The 24,177-nt window shown below is 39.9% G+C and overlaps 1 protein-coding gene across 1 annotated transcript in view; it reads right to left on the bottom strand.

Moving 5' to 3' along the window:
• Positions 1–7,730: 7,730 nt before the first annotated feature.
• The window catches only part of PRORP (protein only RNase P catalytic subunit), a 132,939-nt gene continuing 116,492 nt past the window's right edge, over positions 7,731–24,177 (bottom strand). Inside the window, exons 5-7 of the mRNA XM_047075610.1 lie at positions 12,411–12,559; positions 9,557–9,752; positions 7,731–8,033 (exon numbers count right to left, since the gene is read on the bottom strand). Of these exons, the coding sequence (XP_046931566.1) occupies positions 7,902–8,033; positions 9,557–9,752; positions 12,411–12,559 (477 nt within the window). The 3' untranslated portion in view covers positions 7,731–7,901. The remainder of the gene's footprint in view (positions 8,034–9,556; positions 9,753–12,410; positions 12,560–24,177) is intronic.

Here is a 24,177-nt window from a genome sequence, read left to right as displayed (position 1 = left end):
GCATTGCATCACTTGGTACACCAGACGTTAAATCAGAATCTGCATTTTAAACAAGATTCCAGATGATTCTATGTCTATTAAAGTTTGAGAAGTACTGCTGTAGCCCATCTTCCCAATTAACAGAAAAGGGAATGGAGGCTTTAGGAGATAAGCCATTTTTCAAGTTAATATTGCAAAGGGTGAGAGAGCTCCTTCAGGAAATTAATGGGAATTCAATGAAAGATGAAAACAAGGATCTTCAAATGAGAGTGAAGTTCCAGCTGTATAATTTCACGACTTTTCTAGCAATACTTGTGTGTAGCAATGGAGGAAGTGGGATGGTTTGGGGCTGTCCAAAATTAGGTTTAGGTAAGATGCTGCAGGAGGTGAAAGGAACAAAAGAAGGCAAGCAAAGGCAGATGGGGATGGACAATAGAGGGCTTTAGGTAAGGAAGGGATGGGCCAAAGAATACACCAAGGAACTGGTAGTTGGGATGAAGGAGTGGCGTTGGTAAAGAGGTTGTGGTCAAAATGAAGAACTTAAAAGTTTGAAATCCTGAAGGTAGAACACCTTTTTTTTTTTTTTGGTTTACTTATTTATTTTGAGAGAGAGAAACAGAGAGCAGGTGGGGCTTGGGGAGGGGAAGGGACAGAGAGAGAATCCCAAGCAAGTTCCAATCAGCATAGGGTTCTATGAAGGGCAGGACTTGATCTCACAACCTGTGAGATCTGGACCTGAGCCCAAACGGAGAGTCAGTGCTTAACTGACTGAGCCACCTAGGCACCCCTGGAACACTTTTAAGTAATTTAAAAGGTCCAGGTTGGCCATCTCACAGGGGGCTGAAAATGACCAGGTTTAAGAGGTTAAGAAACAAGACCAACATATAAGTGGTTGTTAGATCTCCGGGGATAATGGCAGTGGACCAGAATAAAAAATCTGGTGACATTTATAAAGCACAAACTGTTCAATACTGATTGCCTCACATAAACTTCCCTTGGTGCGTCAACGAACAAAAAGAGCCATGTGATTTGCTTTAAAAGATAAAAAGCCCTTTTTATCTGTGTAAAGCAGCAATCCTTCCTGAGACTTTCTCTTCAAAAACTTGGTCTGACTAGAGTTTATTTCTTTAGCAGTTGGACATCAGAGGGCCTAACTTGGAAAAGATCCATTTCTTCAAAGATGTGACCACTCCTGCCAGAATAAGACTAAATGCCAAAGGGCATGACCCTTAATTTGAATCAATAGATACTATCAGGGTGACAGCTTCCTGGAACACAAATTTCCTTCTGAACACAAGGAAGCCTTGAGTAGTATATGAGTATACAGCTCTGCAAGTAGTGGTTTATGGTATACAACAGCCCTAGCTTAACTTGGCTGGCTCTCTTTATGAATTTACATTATTATGATTAGAGTATACGAAGAAGAAATGGTAGAAGACCATACAAACGTTTTCATTTTCTCTCAGGTGAACAAAAAGTTACAAAAGAGTTTACAGAGAATTGATCCTTTAAAAAAATCATGTGCATGTAATAGCCATATCTACGTATGTATAAAAACTTAGTAGCAACAGACAGCCCAGCTTTGGAGCAAGGGATAGAAAAAAAAAATGCAGCTGTGGATTCTAGGACAAGGCACTGAAATGAGGAAAATAGAATAATATATTTTTAAAGACTTAGGAATAGGTGCACCTAGCTGGCTCAGTACAGCGTGTGGCTCGATCTCAGGGTTGTGAGTTTGAGCCTCACACTGGGAGTAGATATCACTTAAAAAAAATAAATAAACTTACAAAAAAAAAAAAAAGACTTAGTAATTCAGTACATCTTAAGCAACAGGGGACTTACCTTTGGGAAGACCTGCCATGACCACTTCCAAAGGAACCTATTTCATGGAAGTGGAGGCCCATTCTCTTCTCCCAGGCCAGGACACCACTCTGCCCCAGACAGCCCAAGGAACAGCAGAATTGTGAGAGAATTCCACTGGCACCTGTCAGAACCCGGACATTCTCTGTTCTGATGTGGTCATAGAAAGCAAAAGAAATCTGTTCAATTTTAAAGGTTTCTATGTGAACTAAGCTTGATACCAAGTAATGTTCTAGTCTAGCTGAGAGTGATAGGGCAATCTGACCCAGTCTCTTCAAAAATGAATTTATGTCTCTACCATAGTAGAAATTTAAGTCCCTAGCAGTGATTTTTCCAGCATTTGCTTTTTGTGCTGGATTTTAATTAACACCAAAGAGATGGTGGGGTAATCATTTTAATGTGGTTGAAATTTCCATCACATTTCTTGTCAGAAACTACCAAAACCCCTTCATATGACACTGTTATTTACAATAAGTTATCGTGGTTACCTTAATAACCTAATCCATTTGATAATAGTGAACGGAGAGGACTCTGTACAAACTATTTTTGGCTGCCATCAATGACTACTAGATAATTGTCTTCCTGTTTATTTCAATTCCGGGTTGAAAGCAAGTTGTGTATGTAGGGTCTCTGGAAGCATCCGTCGGACTGAATATTGCCAACAAAGAACAAATCTCGGAAGACAGAGCTTCCCTAGAAGTATTTTTCAGTGGCAGAGCTTCAGGGAATTTTGAAACATCAAATGAAATAGACATGACAAGAGAAAATTAAAGACTATCTCTCCAGATTTACTGCATTTACTCATTGGTGTTCCCATCTCTTATATTTTTTCATCTCACTGCTTTCTATGGCTTTTTCTAAGTAGTTCTCTAAATGGAAGTCCCTTTGCTTATAGAGTGTACATTCAAGCAGATTTGTTATTAGCTGGGACCAGCAGGGAAAAGCTGGTCTTCTTGCCTTTCCTTCCTCTCTCAGGTGCCCTTTACTCACCTCCTTTCTTCTCCTTGTTTCCCTCCTGCCTCCTGTAAGACTACTGGGCTGTTAGATGCTTCATTCCCCACTAACACTCACCCTCCCATGTATGTCTCACCTAGGGTTGTCAGATGTACTAAATATAGGGTGCCCTGTTAAATGTGAACTTCAGATAGGCAATATTTTTAGTATGAGTCTGTCCCGGCAATACTTGAGACATATTTACACTAAAAAAATGTAAATGCAAATTTAACTCCTAGTCCTATATTTTACTTGAGAACCCTACTCATTGTGGGCTATAGGGGGCGCTAACAGCTGCCTGGTCTCTCTTACTGAGAACTCCATTTGCTGAAAGAATACCTAAATCAAAATAGCACCATTTCAGGGTGCCTGGGTGGCTCAGTTAGTTAAGCATCCGATGTCTGATTTTGGCCCAGGCCATGATCTCACGGGCTGAGCTCCTCGCTGATGGCACGGAGCCTGCTTGGGATTCTCTCTCTCTCCATCTCTCTACCTTTCCCCTGCTCATGTGCTGTCTCTCTCTCTTTCTCAAAATAAATGGGGTGGCTGGGTGGCTCTGTCGGTTAAGTGTCCAATTCTTGGTTTCAGCTTAAGTCATGATGTCACAACTTGTGAGTTCAAGCCCCGTGTCAGGCTCTGCACTAATGGCACGGAGCCTGCTTAGGTTTCTCTGTCTCCCTCTCTCTGCCCCTCCCCTGCTCACACTCTGTCTCAAATATAAATAAATAAACATTAGAAAAAATAGGGGCACCTGGGTGGCTCAGTCGGTTAAGCGTCTGACTTTAGTTCAGGTCATGATCTCACGGTTCATGGGTTTGAGCCCTGTGTCAGGTTCTGTGCTGACAGCTCAGAGCTTGAAGCCTGCTTTGGATTCTGTGTCTCCCTCTCTCTCTGCCCCTCCCCTGCTCGTGCTCTGCCTCTCTCTCTCAAAAATTAAAAAAAAAAAAAATATTTAAAAGAAAAAAGAAATATCACCATATCTTCACAATGGTCTATGTTGCTATACTCCCAGTCATTCCCACAAGGGCTCCCTTAGGTGTTTTTCACTCTAGGAATTCCAAATTACTGAAGGACAGCTGAAATACCAGATCTGGACTCCATTTAGCTTTGCCCTCAATTACCCTGATAATACTAATTTTTAGCAAATGAGTATAAGACTCACCATGATGGACAGAATTCAGGTGCCCATAAAACACACTCTTCCTTTCCATTCCTGCTTTAGAATGAAGCTATTAGGGAAAAAGAAATCCAACGTGAACATATATGATGTATTTTATAATACATCAGGACAATTTTTCAAAAAATGAGAAACCTGCTACAGGACCAAAGAGCAAGTAATTATATTTAAATGCAAACTTGAAGACACAAATTAATGTGAAGAACAAGACACCTGAGGTGAGGTAGTGTCAATGTAGTCCTGAGAGAATAATTAACTCAGGCTTCCCCTTTGAGATCTTCTCTTTATTCAGTCTGAGAACAGCAGGAGGCAAAGAGAGTATAAATTCAGGAGCATTTCTGAGGGAAACACAAAGCACTTTAGAAGATTGATTGATTGATCAATTGATTTAGAGAGAACATGAGCAGGGGAGAGGCAGAGAGAGAGAGAGAGAGAGAGAGAGAGAGAGAGAATCCCAAGCAGGCTCCATGCTGTCAGCACGGTGCCCCACATGGGGCTTGACCCCATGATCCTGGGATCATGACGTGAGCCAAAATGAAGAGTCCTACACTTAACTGACCGAGCCACCCAGGCGCCCCTGGAGGTATTTTCCAGTGGCAGAGTTAATGCTCTTTCAAAGCCTTCATGTGCCCTTTCAAAGCCTTCATTTGTTCATAGCTGACTTAAAAGACACTATTAATCCAGAAAATAACTTTTTTTTTGAGTTTATTGTTTTTAATTTACTTTGAGAGAGAGAGAGCAAGCAAGGTAGGGGCAGAGAGAGGGGGACAGAATCCCAAGCAGGCTCTGCACTATCAGTGCAGAGCCCGATGTTGCGCTGGGACTCATGAACCGTGAGATCATGACCTGAGCTGAAATCCAGAGTCTGATGCTTAACTGCTTCACCACTTCACGAACTGAGCCACTGAGGCCCCCTTGAGCATAACTTAAGAGAATTCCTTTTCCCATTGTCTCAGACTTTGCTTAACTGGTAGCTTTTTTTCTTTTTCACTCAGAACACAAAAGGGCAGCCTAAGTGTTTGGTACCAGCTCCCTTCCTTCAGAAGATCCCTGCACTCCTCAGTGTCCTGTGTCAGTGTCATTTACACTAAGCAGCCCTAGAATTCCCTTACTCCTGGACAAAGAACAGATGCACCTCAACTCAAGCAGAAATTAGGATTTTTTTAAATTATTTATTTATTTATTTTAGTAATGTCTATACTCAGCATGGGGCTTCAACTCACAACCCTGGGATTAAGAGTCACATGTTCTTCAGACTGAGCCAGAGTTGTATTTTTTAATAGTATTAAAGAGTTCAAAAATAATGTAATTTCCCTGACATAATTTTGTACACTGAAGAGCCATTCTACAAATGTGGACCCTTTAAAGAGGTACTCCCTTGTTTCTTTGCTCTCATTCTTCCCCCTTTCTCTTATGTGGCTAAGTCCCTCAATCTAAATACTGGATGCCCTATGATTCAGTCTGTTTGAGTTTTTATGAACTACCCTAACCTAAATCACAGTGTAGAGAAGGAAGATTATTTGGCTGGGAATCAGGGAAGGTGGGTTACAGTTGAAATGTCTCCACGAACTAGCTATGGGATCCACAGAAGCCATTTCATCTTTCAGGGTCTGTCCCTCCTCTATAAAATGCTACTGCTGGACTTTCTGTTCTTCAAGGTTCACTCAAAGTTCTGGGATTCCTTTTGTATTCTCCCCCATCTCCATGTGCTCCTTGTGAGGTATTTGTGTTAGGCTGTCAGATAAGCTTATTTAACAAACACATTTCTCTTTTTTAAAAATTTTCCAAAAACTAGGATAGTTACTTTAAAAAAATGTAACTCACTGAAAACACAGTTTTCTGTCTGTAGTTTATGAAATTTAGAAAATAAGCAGATTGGATGTAGGAGAATTTTCTGATCTTCAATATTTTCAAATTATTGCACACTTTTCTGGAAAGCTATTTTTTCTAGGCACGCAGCAGAGTAGGATCCAGTAAATGGGTAAGGAGATGAAACATTCCCCTCCTGTGTTTTTCCTGAATAGTCTCTCTGTGCATAATACACACCCTACTTATATCTGTGTATATGGCTTTATGTAAGTAATTATTTATTTCATGTAAATAATTATCTTAAAAAGTTTTTAATACTTATTTTTGAGAGAGAGACAGAACGTGAATGGGGCAGGGGCAGAGAGAGGGAGACACAGAATCTGAAGCAGGCACCAGGGTCCGGGCTTGTCAGCACAGAGCCCGATGCGGGGCTCGAACTCACGAACTGTGAGATCATGACCTGAGCTGAAGTCAGACATTTAACTGACTGAGCCACCCAGGAGCCCCAATAACTATCTTATTAAGGTTAATGTTTTTTGAGCTATATTGTTGTAAAGGCATCCATTTTAAGTAGTGTGATAAATCGACCAGTATACACATACACCTAAGTTAGCATCACCCAGATCAATATAGAGGGAACTTTATATCACCCTCCAGAAAGGTCTCTTGTGCTCTTGCCTCAGGCAACTACTATTGTGATTTTTATCACCACAGACTGGGTTTGCCTGTTCTTTTTTTTTTTTTTAAGTTTATTATTTATTTTTTTTTTATTTTTTTTTTTAATTTTTTTTTTCAACGTTTATTTATCTTTGGGACAGAGAGAGACAGAGCATGAACGGGGGAGGGGCAGAGAGAGAGGGAGACACAGAATCGGAAACAGGCTCCAGGCTCCGAGCCATCAGCCCAGAGCCCGACGCGGGGCTCGAACTCACGGACCGCGTGATCGTGACCTGGCTGAAGTCGGACGCTTAACCGACTGCGCCACCCAGGCGCCCTATTATTTATTTTTGAGAGAGAGAGTGCACAAATGAGGGAGGAGCAGAGAGAGAAACAGAGAGAATCCTATAGAGGTTCTGCACTGTCAGCACAGAGCCCGATATGGGGCTCAAACTCACGAACTGTGAGATCATGACCTGAGCCAAAATCAAGAGTCGGATGCTTAACTGACTGGGCCACCCAGGTGCCCCCGATTTTGCCTATTCTTGAGTATTAAATCATACAGCATGTGTGAATAAAGAAAAAACATAAAGTATTGTGGACATGAATATTTCCAGCTAAAATTAAGGCCCAGTGAGGTATAAGCAGGCTGGCAAGGAAGTAAAAGAGAGGCAAACATGAAAAGTTCATCACTTTGTTAAACTAAGTCAAACTTGATTAAATGAAAAAAAATCTGTATCCTTTAAAAAGCCCTCATATTCTGAGTGATGGAATTAATAGTGTTCACAAAATATTGAACCAATTTGAAAAAGGCATTGTAGAATGAAGAAATGACCACAGGCTAAAGAGAACAAACTGCTCCTTTCTCTCCCACTCAAATCATTGGGTGGTAAGTAAAAGTTGCTAATAAGCTTCTGATTTCTTGGCCAGTTTATCACAGAGGACCATAAGTGATTCAGTGTGAGTAGCAGATCATGTGTAGAGGATGAGATCATGCCAGAAATGGTAGAAGGGGTTTAGAAACAACATGAGTAGCCTAGGCCTAGATGCATTGGCTCTGCTATTTGTGGACCTGGAAGGTGAGGTCAGGGGTAGCAAAATGGATATCAGAAGCACCTGTTGTCCAAGTGAATGGCCAAGCTGGCCCGACAGGAGAAACGTAGACTTCACTCTGCCCTGACTTCCCCAACTATGGATAAATTCTCCAAAAACAAATGGCTGGTAAAAAAAAAAATACAAATACAACTGCTTATGAAAAGATATTATATTTTATTTAATTAAAAAAAAAACCTCAATTTGTTGACACCTGGACCAAACAGGACAAAGTGGATCACACAGGAGCAATGCTCTAAGCAAGCACTGACTGAAGAGCTCTGATGCCAACCAGAAGGGCACCCAAACACAAGTTCTGCATGGGGTATAGTCTTTATGTCTTTCGGTGAAGGCACAGCCATTTGGTTGGCACTTCATAGGAATATCTTTCCAACAAGTCTTCATCATATGGTATGTGCCATGAGTCTCCAGTTGTTTGCACCACTGTGTCATAACTGGGGATATGCTGTTGAATTAAAAAGGGAGCCAAACATTGAGAACAACACAGAGGGGTTACCTGGCCATTTCCCTTTCTTTTCTGACAACTTCTCAGTTTGCGTCAGGAGTATTCTCTGTCTTACTTAACAATGGATTTTCAAAGAGCAGCTAGCTCTGTGAAGATGAACCCTAGCATTAGGGGTTTCTTTTTTGGGGGAGAGTTCATCTTTAAGGTTAAAGACTCTCTACAGGAGAGTCTATATTTGGACTGAAAGAAAATTTTCATATATACAAAATAGAGAAATAGTATAATGAACTCCCATGTATGCACCACCCAGCTTCAGCCATTATCAACTCATGGATAATTTTATTTCATCCATACCACCGCCCAAGATTATTGTGAAGCAAATCTCAGCTATCATATCCCTTCTTCTATAATATTTAGTATGTACCTTTATTTTTATTTGTGAGAGAGAGAGAAAGTGGGAGAGAGGGGCAGAGGGAGAAAGAATCTGAAGCAGGCTCCATGCTCAGTGTGCAGCCCGAGGTGGGGCTCGACCCCAGGACTCTGGGATCATGAGCTGAGCCGAAATTAAGAGTTGGAAGCTCAACTGACTGAGCCATCCAGGCGCCCCTCAGTATGTACCTTTAAAAAGCAAGGATCTATTTTGTAAATATAGGATCAATATTATTACACTTAAGAGTTAATAATTCCTTATCATCAGATATCTAATATTTACATTTCCCCAATTATTAAATATGTGTACATATATTTTACAGTTGATTTCTTTGATTAGGAGTTGAAATTAGGTTATTACATCGTGACTGAATTATCTGTTAATTTTAATTAGAGCTTTACTTTTCATCTCTGTTTTTCTTGTTATTCTGTTGTTGTTGAGGAAACCAAGTCAGTTGTCCTGAATAGTTTCCCCCAGTCTTGATTTTTCCTATAGAGCTGTTGTTTTGTATATTTTTTGACCATTGGACCACATATACATTGGCTAGTGTATTTTTTTATAATAGCTTGCCTTTGGATTTTTTCCCTTTGCTTTCACACAAGAGATAAGAGATCTCATATTTTCAGGGATCTAAACTAGAACCAAAGGAGAACTCAATTGAGACCATGCCGCAGAAGTGAACTAACAGGAAAAAGAGTTACTTAGCAGAAATATGACGAACCATAAGGGATAAGGAATTTTCAGGAAAATAAAAAACATGTATGAGGAGTTATAATTGGTGACATAACTGAAGTCACAATTGATGACATCTCAGATGTTTTTGATATGTCAGTTAACGTGATGTGAGGCTGGTCTATGGAAACTTTTGCTCTGGCAGGAGCTGGCTAATCCAGGAGCTGGCTAATCCCAAATACCAAACTACAGCTGAGAAAAATAAAGCATTCAGAACCTTCAACTAAGTGCAACATTCTTTGACTATGCCACATTCTTACTATCTATCTATATCTATATCTATATCTATATCTATATCTATATATGTGACTATATACTGTACTTGACTCTGTTGGCATTATGTAGAGAACAAATAACATACCTGAAAGGTTATTTTTGATCCTGGAAGCCTATTAATGATTGCTAGCTGATGGCCCTGCTGCCACTTAAAGAAGAGGCGCTGGGTCTTGGCATCATGTAGACAGGCCTTGTGGTCCCGCATCAGATCTTTTGTGATAAACTTGCAGTGGTTCCCCGAGTGCAGCGTGGCATACAGAAGGAATGGGTCGTCTGCCGAGCTAAGCCAGGCATAAGAAAGAATACAATTAAGCACAGCCCCAAGGAGGCAGAGGATGGCATTCTTCACCACGCTTTTTACTTCTTACTCTATCTACTTTCCTCAGAGGTGCTCTGCATTCTTAACTGACATGATCTCAGTGATGCTTACAAACTACCTGCATCATGTCCTTTGCTAGTAGACAGCATTCTCTAGAACACAGGTTGGAAAGCTAAGTGGAAGGGAATGCAAATGCTCAACTTGGTCCACTGTAGTGGGCTCTCCCACTAAAATGAAGAATTCTAACAATGACTTTCTCTTCACATTCACAGAGAACCCTGGTTCTCTGTGTGCCCAAGGTGTTGTTCCTATTTGCCTTATCTACCACAGGGCATACCCGTGCCACCCCCCTTCTCACCTTTCCTCATTTAAATTTGAGGAATATTCAAAATATTAATAAGGCAGGATGACACTTCCTTGCAAGCTACCAAAAATAATGGGCTGCCCTGAAAGCTAATAGTGGTATCTCAAAGAAGCTTCTGGGTAGTCACCCAGATCAGCACTCAAAGGCATCTCCTGCTATGAGATGAACCAGTGACTCAGAGTTTCTAACAGACCCTCCACTTGAGCACTTACCACTGTAGTATGTGTGCTGTAAAAACAGCCAAGTAGTTGCCTTGCTCAGGAGATTTGGACTATAGCACGTGGTATGTCTTATGCCTTGATCCAAATGACCCAAAGTAGGACCATTTATAGTTTATTTTATACTCAACTATTTCAAATGAAATGATAAATGACTAGAATCTATCGCCTTTAAAATCTCCAGGAAAAAAGAGAGCGGAAAGAAAAATAGAAAAAATGTAGGAGGTTATATGCAACAATATCAGAAAAATGATAGTAATTGCTGGAGCTGGGTGACACTTCCATGGAGATTCACTATACTATTCTCTTATAGTATAGTATCTGTTTGAAAAGGCTTCTTTGGTACATTAGTGGAAAATAGAATTAATGTTAAAAACTTAAATATTCAAATCCAAAGCCACAGGAGGTCACTGAATCAGTCTTTACAACTGGGTTTGGAACTTTAACAGACACAATAAACACAAGCCCCAAACCAAGCATGAGACCAATTTCCAACAGGCTTCTTGGTTGTAACACTGCATTTATCCAGTTCCTCCACCTAAGAAAAATAAAAGTGATGATGATGGCACTTACATATATGCTTTCCAAGTACTTGGTGCCCTGCTACAGTTTTTCATGCATTATTTACAAATATTATCTCACTTAATCTTCACAGAAACCCCATGGGGGTTATATATGAAGACACAGAGGGAAACTTCCCAGATAGGAGGTGGCAGGGCTGATATGAGTCTGGGTAGACTAATTCCCAAGCCTGTGCTCCTCTTGTCTATCCGATGCTGCCTAAAGTGAGTGTGAAGAGTATTATTATTGTCTTCTACTCACAGAGACAAAGAAGCAACCCTTCCTGTGAATACATAAAAGGACTTAGCTAAGGAAAAAGGGATTGGTTTGGGATCTGAACGAGGGGTTAGCCCCCTGTTCCATGCACAGAGAGTCATTTTACCTTTTTAGGAATAAATGATTTGGGGAATACTGACAAATCTTGAAGCTACCACATTCAACATAATGAAACCTATACCCAGGACTGAGGTACACACATGATCCAGGCAAAGTTAAAAATAAACTTTTGTCAGCATAAATCGGATGTAAAACTAAGTGTATGTTAAAAGTTTACACGTCCTGTTGAGGGTCTGTGCCCCCTCCTGATTAGCTGCTTTCTTCTTTATGGACACTGTACCATTTTGTCACTCACCATGTTTTCCATGTTTCTTTGGATTCCTGAGAAGCTGTGGCTCATAGCAACATTCCCTTTATATTTAGAATAAATTCCAGGCTCCTTGCTTGCCTATCCGAGTCCACAGGTCTTCTGTACTATGGTCCTTTCCTTCTGAGTCCAGAACCTCCTGCTTTTCCTTCTTGCTGCTACAGCTCATCTACAATAGTTTGTTTGCTTTCTTCAAACATGTCAAACACATTCCTGCTTCAGGGCTTTTTGAACAGTGGCTGTTCCCTCTGCTTCATATGTTCTTCCATCCACCCTCCCCCATTTTCTCAAATGACTCCTTCCCTCTGGTTTTGCCCCCTCCAAAAGGCTATTCCTGACCACCCCATCTACTACCCTCTGACCTACCCCCTACCTAATCCTTTTTAATCTATTTACTCTGCTTTATTGTCTTCCTAGCCATTGATCACTGCCTGGAATTACATGACCTTTTTATTTGTTTACTTATTTACATCCCAAGAAGGCAGGCACTCAATGAACGACTGCTGTTTTCCAAGAACACAGAGGGTGCTCATATTTATACAATACTGGTTAAATGATCTGTGTAGGACCTTATGGCATGCATTCTGTGTACTCATCTCACTTCTGACTTTATCTCCCTCCTATTTCTCCTTTATCTTTATTTTCTCATCCATTTAAATGTATCCTGCTGTAGAAAGTATATTTTCGTAAGCTGCTTCAAATCTTTAAGAATGAGGCTGAATATACGTACATATATACATTCAGACACATGCACTTTAAAAAAGGCAAGAATAGGTTACTAACAAGCAGATGATGGAAGCCTAGTGTAATTTACCTAGTGCCTTCAGTACTTACATGTTGTCAGCAAAGAAGCAGCTGGCTTGCTTCTGCACCTTTTTCATCTCATCCTTTCTCCACCTGGAGTGCTGTGTTAGCATGTGCTTTCGGCCCAAGACCAGCAGCTGCAGATTCTGCTTGGCTAGTTGAGAGACCACATGCAAGAGCTAAAAAACACAAAGCCAGTCCCCAAAAGGGCCAAGAGAAGAATGTCAAGTAAGTGGAGTGATTCTTCTACCTGGTAGTCTCAATGGTGAAACACTCTTTTCTGGTAAGGGGTGAGAAAACATTCCTTAAAACAATTCTGCATCTTTGTAAGCCTGAAGCAAATGTTTCTTTGTTACAACTGCAGGCTACTGGTCAGGCTACATTACATTGGGTCTGGTGGGGGGGGGGGTTTCCTAAGCATAGACAAAATAGGTGGTTGTTGTTGTTGTTGTTGTTGTTTTACATTTAATTATTTTTGAAAGACAGAGAGAGACAGAGTACAAGTGGGGAAGGGGTAGAGAGAGAAGGAGACACAGAATCCAAAGCAGGCTCCCGTCTCGGAGCTGTCAGCACAGAGCCCGACGCAGGGCCCTGAACTCACAAACGATGAGATCATGACCAGAGCCAAAGTCGAACGCTTAACCGACTGAGCCACCCAGGCGCCCCCAAAATGAATTGTTTTTAAAGTGTGTTCCGCAGAGTCCACTGGGATAGAGACAGAGAGGTTCAATGAGGATGGGGTTTAGTTCCTATACTTCCGACCCTGTTTCAACCCAAACAAGCTCAGCTTTGGTACATTTATACATAGGTATTCTGCATAAGTTGTCACTTGAATAAAGTGAACAAAGTGTTCTACTTTTTTTTTTCTTGTAAGTTTGTATATGGCTGGAATAGATTGCATCTTTTCAGCCAACTTTTCCATGTCATGATTCTGCGGAGACTGATACCTTTCACTGAAATTCTTTTTTCCACTCAACGATCTGTCAATTTCTGTTCCCCACCCAAAGATTGTTAATATGTATTTACCAGTGGTTTTATTTCATGCATTTTTATATAATCTTATAAGCCATAATTTTAAAAGGCTAGTAATCAAAAGCAAAACACCTACACTATAAGAAAGTTTGGTTCATTGATTCAAACACCTCAAAAGATACTGAGAGGTGCATCTCCTTTAGAATGCATTTATAACATCCCTTTATTTATTTATTTTAATGTTTATTTATTTATTTTGAGAGAGAGAGAGAGAGAGCGAGAGAGAGAGAGAGAGAGAGAGAGAGCATGTGAACAAGCAGGGGGGAGACAGAGAGAGGGAGCGAGAGAATCCCAAGAAGGCCCATGCTCAATGTGGAGCCCAATTTGGGGCTTGATCTCACAAACTGTGAGATCATGACCTGAGCTGAAATCAAGAGTTGGACACTTAACCAACTGAGCCACCCAGGCACCCATAACATTCCTTTCTTAAAACTATGCTGAGATTACAGATTATTTTCGGTGAGTTCAATTATAAAACGACAACTGGATTCATTAAGAAGAATGACAATTAGTTTTAAAATTTTCCACATGAATTTCCATTGGATTATCACTTTATATTTTTAGTTTACTACTATACCCTGGTTTAGATAAATGGCCTTGAGTTTACTAATATTAAGTTAAAAAGAGGGGCCCAGGGAAGAACAGAAAAGGATTAGCTTGAACTGCTCTGGGGCACCATCTTGTGGCTTAGAGGTCTGTAGTAGCAGCAGCTCTCTGAAATGATGCTAACAAAAGAGAATAAAAGAAAGATACAGGAAAGAAAGATGAGTTTACAGAATAAAGGCACTGGCCTGAAACTCTATGACAGTCTAGCCATGAGCAGACTTCCTCTGCAGTAAATTCCAAGGCTAGATCCAGGGGGCTGGGTCAGAGTCACAGGTATACTCAGAATAGTAAAGAAAAAGAAAATTTACCTTAATTCTATGTTAGATCAAAACTAAAACTGGGGGGGATTTCCACTTCTTGGAAGATGGAAGTAGATCTACTTTTCCCTATCTCTAAAGTACTACTAAAAAGCCCAGACATTCTACAAAACAAACGTATAAAGACTTTGAAAGTTTGATGTTTCCAAAAATCAAAATGTTTTCAAACACATCTAAAATATAAAATACATCATAGGGGCACCTGGCTAGCTCAGTCCGTGGTATGTGCAACTCCTGATCTCAGGGTTGTGAGTTCAAGTCCCATGCTGGGTGTGGAGATTGCTTAAAAATAAAATCTTAAAAAAAATACCATAAAATGAAATTTATACCCATTTTGCATATAAGAAAAATATCAGAAATTAGAAAAAAGAAGACTGTGAAAGGTACAGAGAAAAAAGCAGACTGGCTAGGGACCTGAGGGCATGAAGAATGACATGTTAAGTGAGTTCCCTGTATATTCTTTTTGACTCATATATCCTAGACTTAGAGTGAAGAAGCTGGCAACCCAGAAATGCCAATGGGTACAAAAAGACCCCAAGAAAGGCCCAATTTCTATAGCCCAAGGACCAGGAAAGAGGCCATCCAGCAAGACAGAAAACTTGTTACAATGATGACACCAGAAGACTGTGGTATTGTGTGTGTGTGTGTGTGTGTGTGTGTACATATATACATGCAGTTCCCAGAGCAGCCATTAAAAATCTACACTAAAACACACTATATATTAAAAAACAAAACACAGTAAAAAACCCAGGACAGATACATAAAAATAGAATTCTATAAAAAAGTTCAAGTAGCCAACAGGAAGGCAGGAAATATGAAACAGAAAAAAAAAATAGAGACGATACAAAACAAAAAATAAAATGGCAGGCATAAATCCTAACATTTCAATAAGGACATGAAATACAAAGGGTTTTAATACACCAATTAAAAAACAGAGGCGGGCAGTGTGGATTAAAAAACATAACCCAACTATATACTACGTAAAAGAAACTCATTTTAAATATAAAAATATAGGCTAGTGGAAAGTTAAAGGATGGAATAAGTTAAATCATGCAAAGATTCATTAAAGGAGTGCCAGAGTGGCTACATTAATATTAAATGAAGTAGAATTTAGAGCAAAGAAAATTACCAGATATGCAGAGGGACATTATGTGATAAAAGGATCAATTCACCAAGTAGACACAGCAATCCTAAATGTGTGTGCACCAAACAACAGAGCTACAAAATATGTGAAGCAAAAGCTGATAGAATGCAAAAGTGAAACAGACAAATCCATAATTATAGTTTGAGATTTCAATATTCCTCTCTCAACAACTGAGAGAAGACCCAGACGGAAAATCAGCAAGTATACAGAAGAACTCAACAACACCATCCATGTTCATGGATTGGAACACTCAAGACAGTAAAGATGTCAATTCTCCTCAAATTGATATATGGGTTTTAAATGCAATTCCTATCAAAATCCCAGCAAGTTTTTTTTGTAGATATAGACAAGATTATTATAAACTTACAGGGTAAGGCAAAGGAAGAGCAGCTAAAACAGTTTTGAAAAAAAAAATAATAAAGTGTGGGAAAAATAAGTCTACCTCATCTGAAGCCTTATTACAGAGCTAAAGTAATCTACATTGTGTGATATTGGTAAAAGGATAGGCATATAGATCAATAGAACAGAATAGATGACCCAGAAATAGACCCATATAAATATGCCAAGGAAAGGTAAGTTTTTCAACAAATGGTGCTGAAGTAATTGGACATCCATAAGTAAAAAATGAACCTCTATTTAAATCTCACACCTTATACAGAAAATTAAATCAGAGAAGATAATGGACTTAAATATAAAGCATAAACTATACAGTTGTAGGAAAAAAACCTAGGAGAAAAATCTTCATGACCAGAGATCTACACAGAGTTCTTAGATTTGACATCTAAGACATTGTCTATAAGAGGAATCTTTGGGGGTGCCTGGGTAGCTCAGTTGGTCAAGCATCTGACTCTTGATTTTGGCTCAGGTTGTGATTCCACAGTTCGTGACTTCAAGCCCTGCGTTGAGCTCTGCGCTGACAGCACGGAACCTGCTTTGGATTCTCTCTCTCTCTCTGCCCCTCCCCTGCTCATGCTTTCTCTCTCCCTTCCTCGCTCTCAAAATAAATAAATAAAACTTTTAAAAAAATTAAAAAAAAGAGGAATCATTGATAAATTGGACTTTAAAATTAAAACTGCATTGTGAAAGGTCCTGTTAAAAAAGATGAAAAGACAAGTTACAGACTGGGAGAAAATACTTGCAAACCACATATTCAACAAAGAAGTGATATCAAGAACATATAAAGAACTTTCAAAACTCAACAGTTAAAAAAAAGCAAATAATCCAAATAAAACATGAACAAAGACCTTTTCGAGTGCTTGGCTGGCTCAGGTGGTAGAGCGTGTGACCTTGATCTCGGTATTGTGAGTTTGAGCCCCACATTGGGGGTAAAGTTTACTTAAAAACAAAACAAAACAAAACAAAACGGGTACGTGGGTAGCTCAGTCAGTTAAGCATCTGACTTCAGCTCAGGTCATAATCTCACAGTTGATGGGTTTGAGCCCTATGTTGGGCTCTGTGCTGACAGCTCAGAGCCTGGAACCTGCTTCAGATTCTGTGTCTCCCTTTCTCTCTGCCCCTCTTCTGCCCATGCGCGCGCGCGCTCTCTCTCTCTCAAAAACAAATAAAAATGTTAAAAAAAATTTTTTTAAAACAAAACAAAACCCAAAGAACTTTCACCAAAGAATGCACACAGATGACAAATGAGCACATGAAAAGATATCCAAAATTATTAGCCATTAGGGAAATGCAAATTATAACCCAATGAGGGATCACTATATACCTATCAAAATGGCTAAATAAAAAATAGTAATGACACCAAATGCTGGTGAGTGAGGACAAGGAGAAACTGAATCACTCACATATTGCTGGTGGGAATTTAAAATGGTACAGCCACTCTAGCTACAGTTTCTTGTAAAACTAAACATGCAACTACCACATGACCAAGGTATTGTATTTCCGGGCATTTATCCCAGAGAAATGAAGACCTATGTTCACATAAAAATTTGTATACATATGTTTAACTACTTAGGTTTATTTGTAATAGCCAAAATCTGGAAACAATCCAGATGTCCTTCAATAGGTGAACAGTTAAACTGGTGCATCTAGATCATCGAATACTAAACAACAATAAAAAGGAACAAACTATTGATACTGCAACAATCTGGATTGATTTCCAAAGAATTATTTGAGGGAAAAAAGCCAAACACAAAAGGTTATGTACTGTGTGATTCCACTTACATAACATGTCTGAAATGAGAAATAAAAACTGAGAACAGATTGGTGGCAGCTGTGGGCTAAAGAGAAGGTGAGGTCAGGAGGGAAGTAGGTATGGCTATAATAAGGAAACAGGAGGGTTCCTTGTGGTGATGGAAATGTTCTCTATCTTGACTGTATCAAGGTCAATATCCTGGTTGTGATAATATAGTTTGGCAAGATGCTACCATTGGAGGAAAGTGGGTAAAAGATACACGGGATCTCTGTCACTATTTCTTACATCTGTATATGAATCTACAATTATCTCAAAATAAGAAGTTAAACAAAAAAGCCAAAATAAAACAAAACCTCTAAACCAAAACAAACTGGGGCTCCTAAGGACAAATGGGTATGTGACAAATATCCAATGCATCCTGGATGGTCAGTATAAGATATAAAGGCAATCCTCTCCTGAGACTATCAGCAGGAAATAAGTTTAGATAAGAAAGATAAGGAAGGGTTTTCTTAAACTCAGGACAGTCATGACCAGAGAAGCCACAATCCACTCTGGACTGTTCTAATGTGGAAAACCATGAATGAGATGGTAAGGGATAGTTCTGGGTTTGTCTAAGTAATCTAGAATCTGAGCCACATAATAGAACAAAATAAATAGTATGGCTCCTTCTGGAGAGTATCCAAAATTCCAAATTGATTCTAGAACTTCTCTGGGTATCTCAAGGTTAACCAGAGATTGGATCTCAACGCCACCACCACCCCCCGCCCAACCCCATTGCTCCTTAGGATGTCTAAAGGATAATTTTCCAAAAACCAGAAGAAGAAGAATAAATTTCAGACTAATATTTGATGCAAACACTTTCTGGTTTGGCTTCCATTCTAATTTGGTTTATCTCCTACAGGAACAGATAAAAGGTTTTTGTTTGTTTTTGTTTTGTTTTTTTTTACTTGTAAGTGACACTTATTTTTGGTATAAAATTGCTGAAAGGTAGTTCCTGAGCTTAGGGTAAAAATACATTTGGCAGGGCCACATCTGTTAGAAATAACTGCATAGGGATACTCAGGAAGTAGAAAAGCTGCTTGGGAGGTGGTAGAGGCCAATGAGACCAAGAGTTTTTCTGAGTAATCCTAAACTGCAAGTGTAACTTCCTTTCCCTATTCTTAACTTTATACATCACCCCCTGCAGTCTCTTGCGCTTCCTGGGTTGTGTGGACTGTAGGTCTTCAAAAACTCTTAAGCCTTTGGGATCTGATGTCTACAGAAATTAGTTTTATGCCAGTTCTTCAGCAAGATAACTATAATCAGTATACCTTATATATGAGAATAGTTATTATCAGATACCTTCTGGAAAAAGTTTTGGAAACAACCCAAATGTCCATCAATAGATGGAAAGATAAACAAAACGTGTATATACACACAACAGAGCATTATACAGCTTTAAGAAGGAATAAAATTCTGATACATGCTACAACATGGAGAAACCTAGAAGACATTACGTTAACATTATGTTAACTTAAGACATTAAGCCAGACACAAAAGAACAAATATTGTATGATTCCACTTATGTGACGTATGTAGTCAAATTCATAGACAGAAAATATACTGATTGTAAGGGGTAGGGGTGGGGGAAAATGAGGAGTTATTGTTTAATGGGTACAGAGTTTCAGTTTGGTAAGATGAAAACATTCTAGAGATGAATGGTGACAATGATGGGACAACAATGTGAAGCATTTAATGCCACAGAACTGTACACTTAAAAATGGTTAAAATAGAAAAAAAAAAGGTTAAAATAGGGTGTTATATGTACGGGATGAAATCATTAAATTCTATCCTGAAAATAAAATTATACTAAATGTTAACTGGAATTTATTTATTTATTAATTTTTTTAAATGTTTGTTTATTTTTGAGAGAGAGAGACAGAGTGCAAGTCGGGGAGGGGCAGAGAGAGGGGGAGACACAGAATCCAAAGCAGGATCCAGGTTCCGAGCTATCAGCACAGAGCCCAATACGGGGCTCGACCTCACTAACGGCGAGATCATGACCTGAGCCGAAGTCAGATGCTTAACCGGCTAAGCCACTCAGGTGCCCCATTAACTAACTGGAATTTAAATAAAAACTAGAAACTATAAAAATGGTTAAAATAAATTTTATGTTGTATATGTTTTGCCACAATGAAAGTTTTATTATAGAAATCTAAGAATATAAACAAAAGTCAGTCAAATATAATCACACTACTGTGTGCCTGTCACTAGTTTCAATAGTTATCAGCTTATGGCCAATCCAATTTCATCTATATCCCCACCCAGATTATTCTCCCATTCATATTATTTTGAAACAAACCCCAGACATTATATCACTTCATCTGTAAATATATCAGAATATACTTCTAAACATAAGGACTGTTTTTTACAAATAAGCACATAATACCATTATCACATCTAAAAAATTAACAATAATTCCTTAATGTCAAATATACACTATTCGTATTTCTCATTCATGATTTTTTTTTTACAGTTTTCAAAAAAAAAAATCAGGATCTAAAAAAGCTCCATATATTGCAATTGCTTGACTGCAGTTAAAGAAATGTGGCCGTTTGTTTTACAGTATTTCCTGTATCATGTAACATATTCTCCAGTCCTCTGTTTTTGTTATAAATTAGTAGTTGGATCTAGGGAGTCAACCAAACTCAAGGATTTTTTTTGGTGTGTACTCATGTATGTGCATGTATGTGAAACTCCAGTTCCTTCATAGAACATGAACGAGAACTTCTCTGTCAGTCAATAAACAGGGGGCATTGGAGATACAGATATAAAGACACAGTAATCCCTAACCTCCAGGAGTTTACAGTCAAATGATTCTAACAGAATTGAATAAGTCTAAGAGGGAGCACAAGGGATGGGCACTTAAATCACACTGAGGGTAGGGAGGGTGGTCAGGGACATCTCCACAGAGGAAGCGACCGCTGAGGTTTCAGATGAATTATCCAGGCAAGGAATGGGAATTTCCAAGGACAAGGAGCAGCATGTTGAAGGTGGAAGCTCTTTATTAGTACACCGCATTCGAGGAACTGCAAGCTGTCAAATGTGTCTCAAGCAAAGGTGTGGGATGACCTGAGGAATGCCACAAATAAGGCTGGAAATAAATGTAGAAGTCAGTTCACAAAGGTCCTTATAAGTTGTGATAAGGAATCTTTTCCCACCTGAAAGCAATGGCGGGGGGGGGGGGGGAAACAAAGAATTTAAAACAGGAGCATGATATGACTACCAAGTTAGATCAAAACTGTGAACTGAGAAGGCTAGACTAGGAGATCAAGTGGGGGGGGTGTTTCTGCAGTAATTCAAGTAAGAGATGAGAACTGAGGCACGGGCAGTAAAGCTGGAGAGAAGAGAGCCTTCTAAGTTAGTAGAGTTAGTGGAGCAGAACTGATCAGGCTTAGTCACTGATTAGCTGTGGAGATGAGGAGAGGGATAAACCAAGGAAGACTGGGACAACTGGACAAATGTTAGTACCAAGACAGGGTCTATGAGAAGAAAAGCTCATCATATCCCCAGGTGGGAGATATCCAGTGGGCAGCCAGTTATGTGACTCTACTATCTAGCAGGGAGCTCTGGGCTGGAGACAAAGATTTCAAGGCATCATGGAGTAGAAGTTTAAGAGGAAGGATACAGACAGAGAAAGGAATTAAGCTGAGGATGAAATATGAAGAATACTATTTTTTGAAGGCTAGAATGATAAGAATTTAATGTCAACTGAGGAATGGTCAGAGAGATAAAGAAAAACCAGGAGACAGAAGTCTCTCAGACTATCAAGAGCTTTTAAGAAGAAAGGAGAGGCTAAGTATCAGTGCTTATAGAGACACCAAAGTGTGGTCTGCAACGTGGAGTCATTTTGAGGAAGCCACGGGGACAGGAGTGAGATTTCAGTTGGTTTCCTAAATTACATAAGGTTACAGTTTGCTTTTTCCAGAGAGACTCTGTTTTACAAGCATATCTGTATTTTGTTTACCAAAAATAACAATTCTGCTTTTTTCATCTCAGAAACGATGTTGTGTGGTCTCTTCAAAACTTCCAACCTCCAGAAGCTTCATTTTGAAGGGAGGAGGTATTTGATTTTGTTTTTTTTAAAGACAGAAGACTTGAGAATATTTATATCCTGATCAGAAAAAGTCAGCGGCAAGGTAAAGGATGAAGATACAAGGCACAGAAAGAATAATTGTTGGAACAAGTTTCCTGAGAAAGCAGTAAGAGAATCCAGAGAATAGGCAAGAGAGAAAGAGAGAACACCTCTAGCACTGAAATGGATTTGAGCATAGATAAATTGGCATGACCATGTGGTTCGTCTATGTATGTGTGTGGTGTGTATGTTGAAATATGAGGTCACTCCTCCTGACAGTTTCTATTTTCTGTGTGCGACAGGAGGTGAGTCACTGGCAGCGGGATGGTGGGGAGGGTAGAGCAGGAGGCTTGAGGGCACAGACACGGAGGAGATACAGCTGGTGTGAGATTAGGAGTGAGAGCTGACCTCGGACTCACAGAGCAAGCCAGACAGCATAAAAACCCAGAAGAGGGTGGAAGCCGGGAGTGCCTTGAGGCAGCAGCAGTTGGCACAGTAGGGAGATTTTCAGCAGGCATCATCCTGGCTGAGTGAGAAGGCCAGTGTGGGTAATGATAATCCCTTGCTCCGCATTTGGTCCAAAGGCAATTACAGGTGGGGCCATCATCAAAACATCAGTCATCTAATATCGCTCTCCCTATTTACTACTGAAGATCTCATCCCAAATTTTTATCAATACAGGATCTGTGGTTTGGGGGTTCTGGCCTGAGTCAGGAATTTCAAATTCCTATTTTATTTATTTGCTCAGATTGCTTTATTTTTAAAATGTGAAATAAGTTACCTCCCACCCTCTTCACTCCCCCTCCCAATATCCTCAACAGTATTATGAACATTTATCTATCAAGATATCATCAATAAAAATGTAAAATGACATCAACTCACATACAACTTCTATATGGAAAGATCTTTGGAGCAAGGATCTCAAAACCATCTGGCTTTCATGGCATGTTCTTTCTGGCAATGTTTCTCCCCTCTAATGACTTTTGGAAACCACCAGGGGTCAATTTGATAAGGGGTCCCAGGGGGCCACATGTTAGTGCTGAAGTATGTTTCCTTCCTCAACCTACCTCTCCACCTTCAGCCCTACCTCTCTCCTTTTAATGTATTAGTGTGTGTGTGTTGGGGGGGGGGTGGAGAATGGGGGTGGTGGTGAGAAGTTGTATTTACTTATCTTAGCCTTAGTTAAGAGCAGACGCCCCCCCCCGCCAGGCCCCAATTCTATTCAGCTAGTTGGAGCCCAGTACCCAGTGGATAAGGCACCCAGTATCATTCCCTGGCAGCTTCTGATGGTAATATTCAACGTGTGAAATGAATAAGTGTAAACAGCTCTTCAGGAATCATGGAAAGTTGAAATTCCTGCACTTGGCTGTGGACAGTTTTCTTTAAAGGATCTAATATACAGATGGGAAGTGGGAAAAAAAGAGAAAAGAGGGAAACAAACTACAGGAGACTCCTAATAACAGAGAAAAACTGGGGGTTGATGGATGGAGGTGGGTGGCAGATGGGCTAGATGGGTGATGGGTATTAAAGGAAGGCACTTGTGATGAGCACTGGGTGTTGTACTTAAGTGATGAATCACTGAATTCTACTCCTGAAAACCAATATTGCACTGTATGTTAACTAAAATTTAAATAAGGAAAAAAAAAAGGACCTGATGTAGAAGGGGAGCTTAATTAAAGTAGAAGTTGTTCTCTCTGAAAATGGTCAGCAGCTGTTTATAGGTAAAAACTGATCAGGTGGGGTGTTTGAGGAGCAAGGCATCATGCATTTGACTGGTCCAAGCTTTTGGAGGCCTCATTTTTTCTCAGATAAAACCATACTAGTGCTCACACCAAGGAAGATGTGAAGTGATTTTGTCTTTGACCTGTCTCCTCTTTACACATACACACAGCTGTAGTTCAGCACCTGAACTGCAAAATGAAACATTAATTAAAAAAAAAATTTTTAAGTTTATTTGAGAGAGAGAGTGCACAAATGGGGTAGGGTCAGGGAGAGAGAGGGAAGAGAGAGAATCCCCAGGCTCTGGGCTGTCAGTGCAGAGCCTGATGCGGGGCACAAATTCACGAACTGTGAGATAATGACCTGAGCCAAAACCAAGAGTTGGATGCTTAACTGACTGAGCCACTCAGGAGCTCCAGAAAGCAGATTAATTTTAAATACAATGTTGCTATGGGGCACCTGGGTGGCTCAGCCGGTTAAGCATCTGACTTTGGCTCAGGTCGTGATTTCATGGTTCATAAGTTCGAGCCCCAAGTCAGGCTCTGTGCTGACAGCTCAGAGCCTGGAGCCTGCTTTGGATTCTGTGTCTCCCTCTCTCTCTGCCCCTCCTCCACTCACACTTTGTTTCTCTCTCTCTCTCTCTCTCAAAAATAAATAAACAGGGCGCCTGGGTGGCGCAGTCGGTTAAGCGTCCGACTTCAGCCAGGTCACGATCT

The sequence above is a fragment of the Lynx rufus genome, unplaced genomic scaffold, assembly GCF_022079265.1.
Source record: "Lynx rufus isolate CCGP_SWC_20201006 ecotype Redwood Valley unplaced genomic scaffold, mLynRuf1.p SCAF_13, whole genome shotgun sequence".
NCBI lineage: Eukaryota > Metazoa > Chordata > Mammalia > Carnivora > Felidae > Lynx > Lynx rufus.
This window is presented reverse-complemented; position numbering and strand designations above follow the sequence as displayed.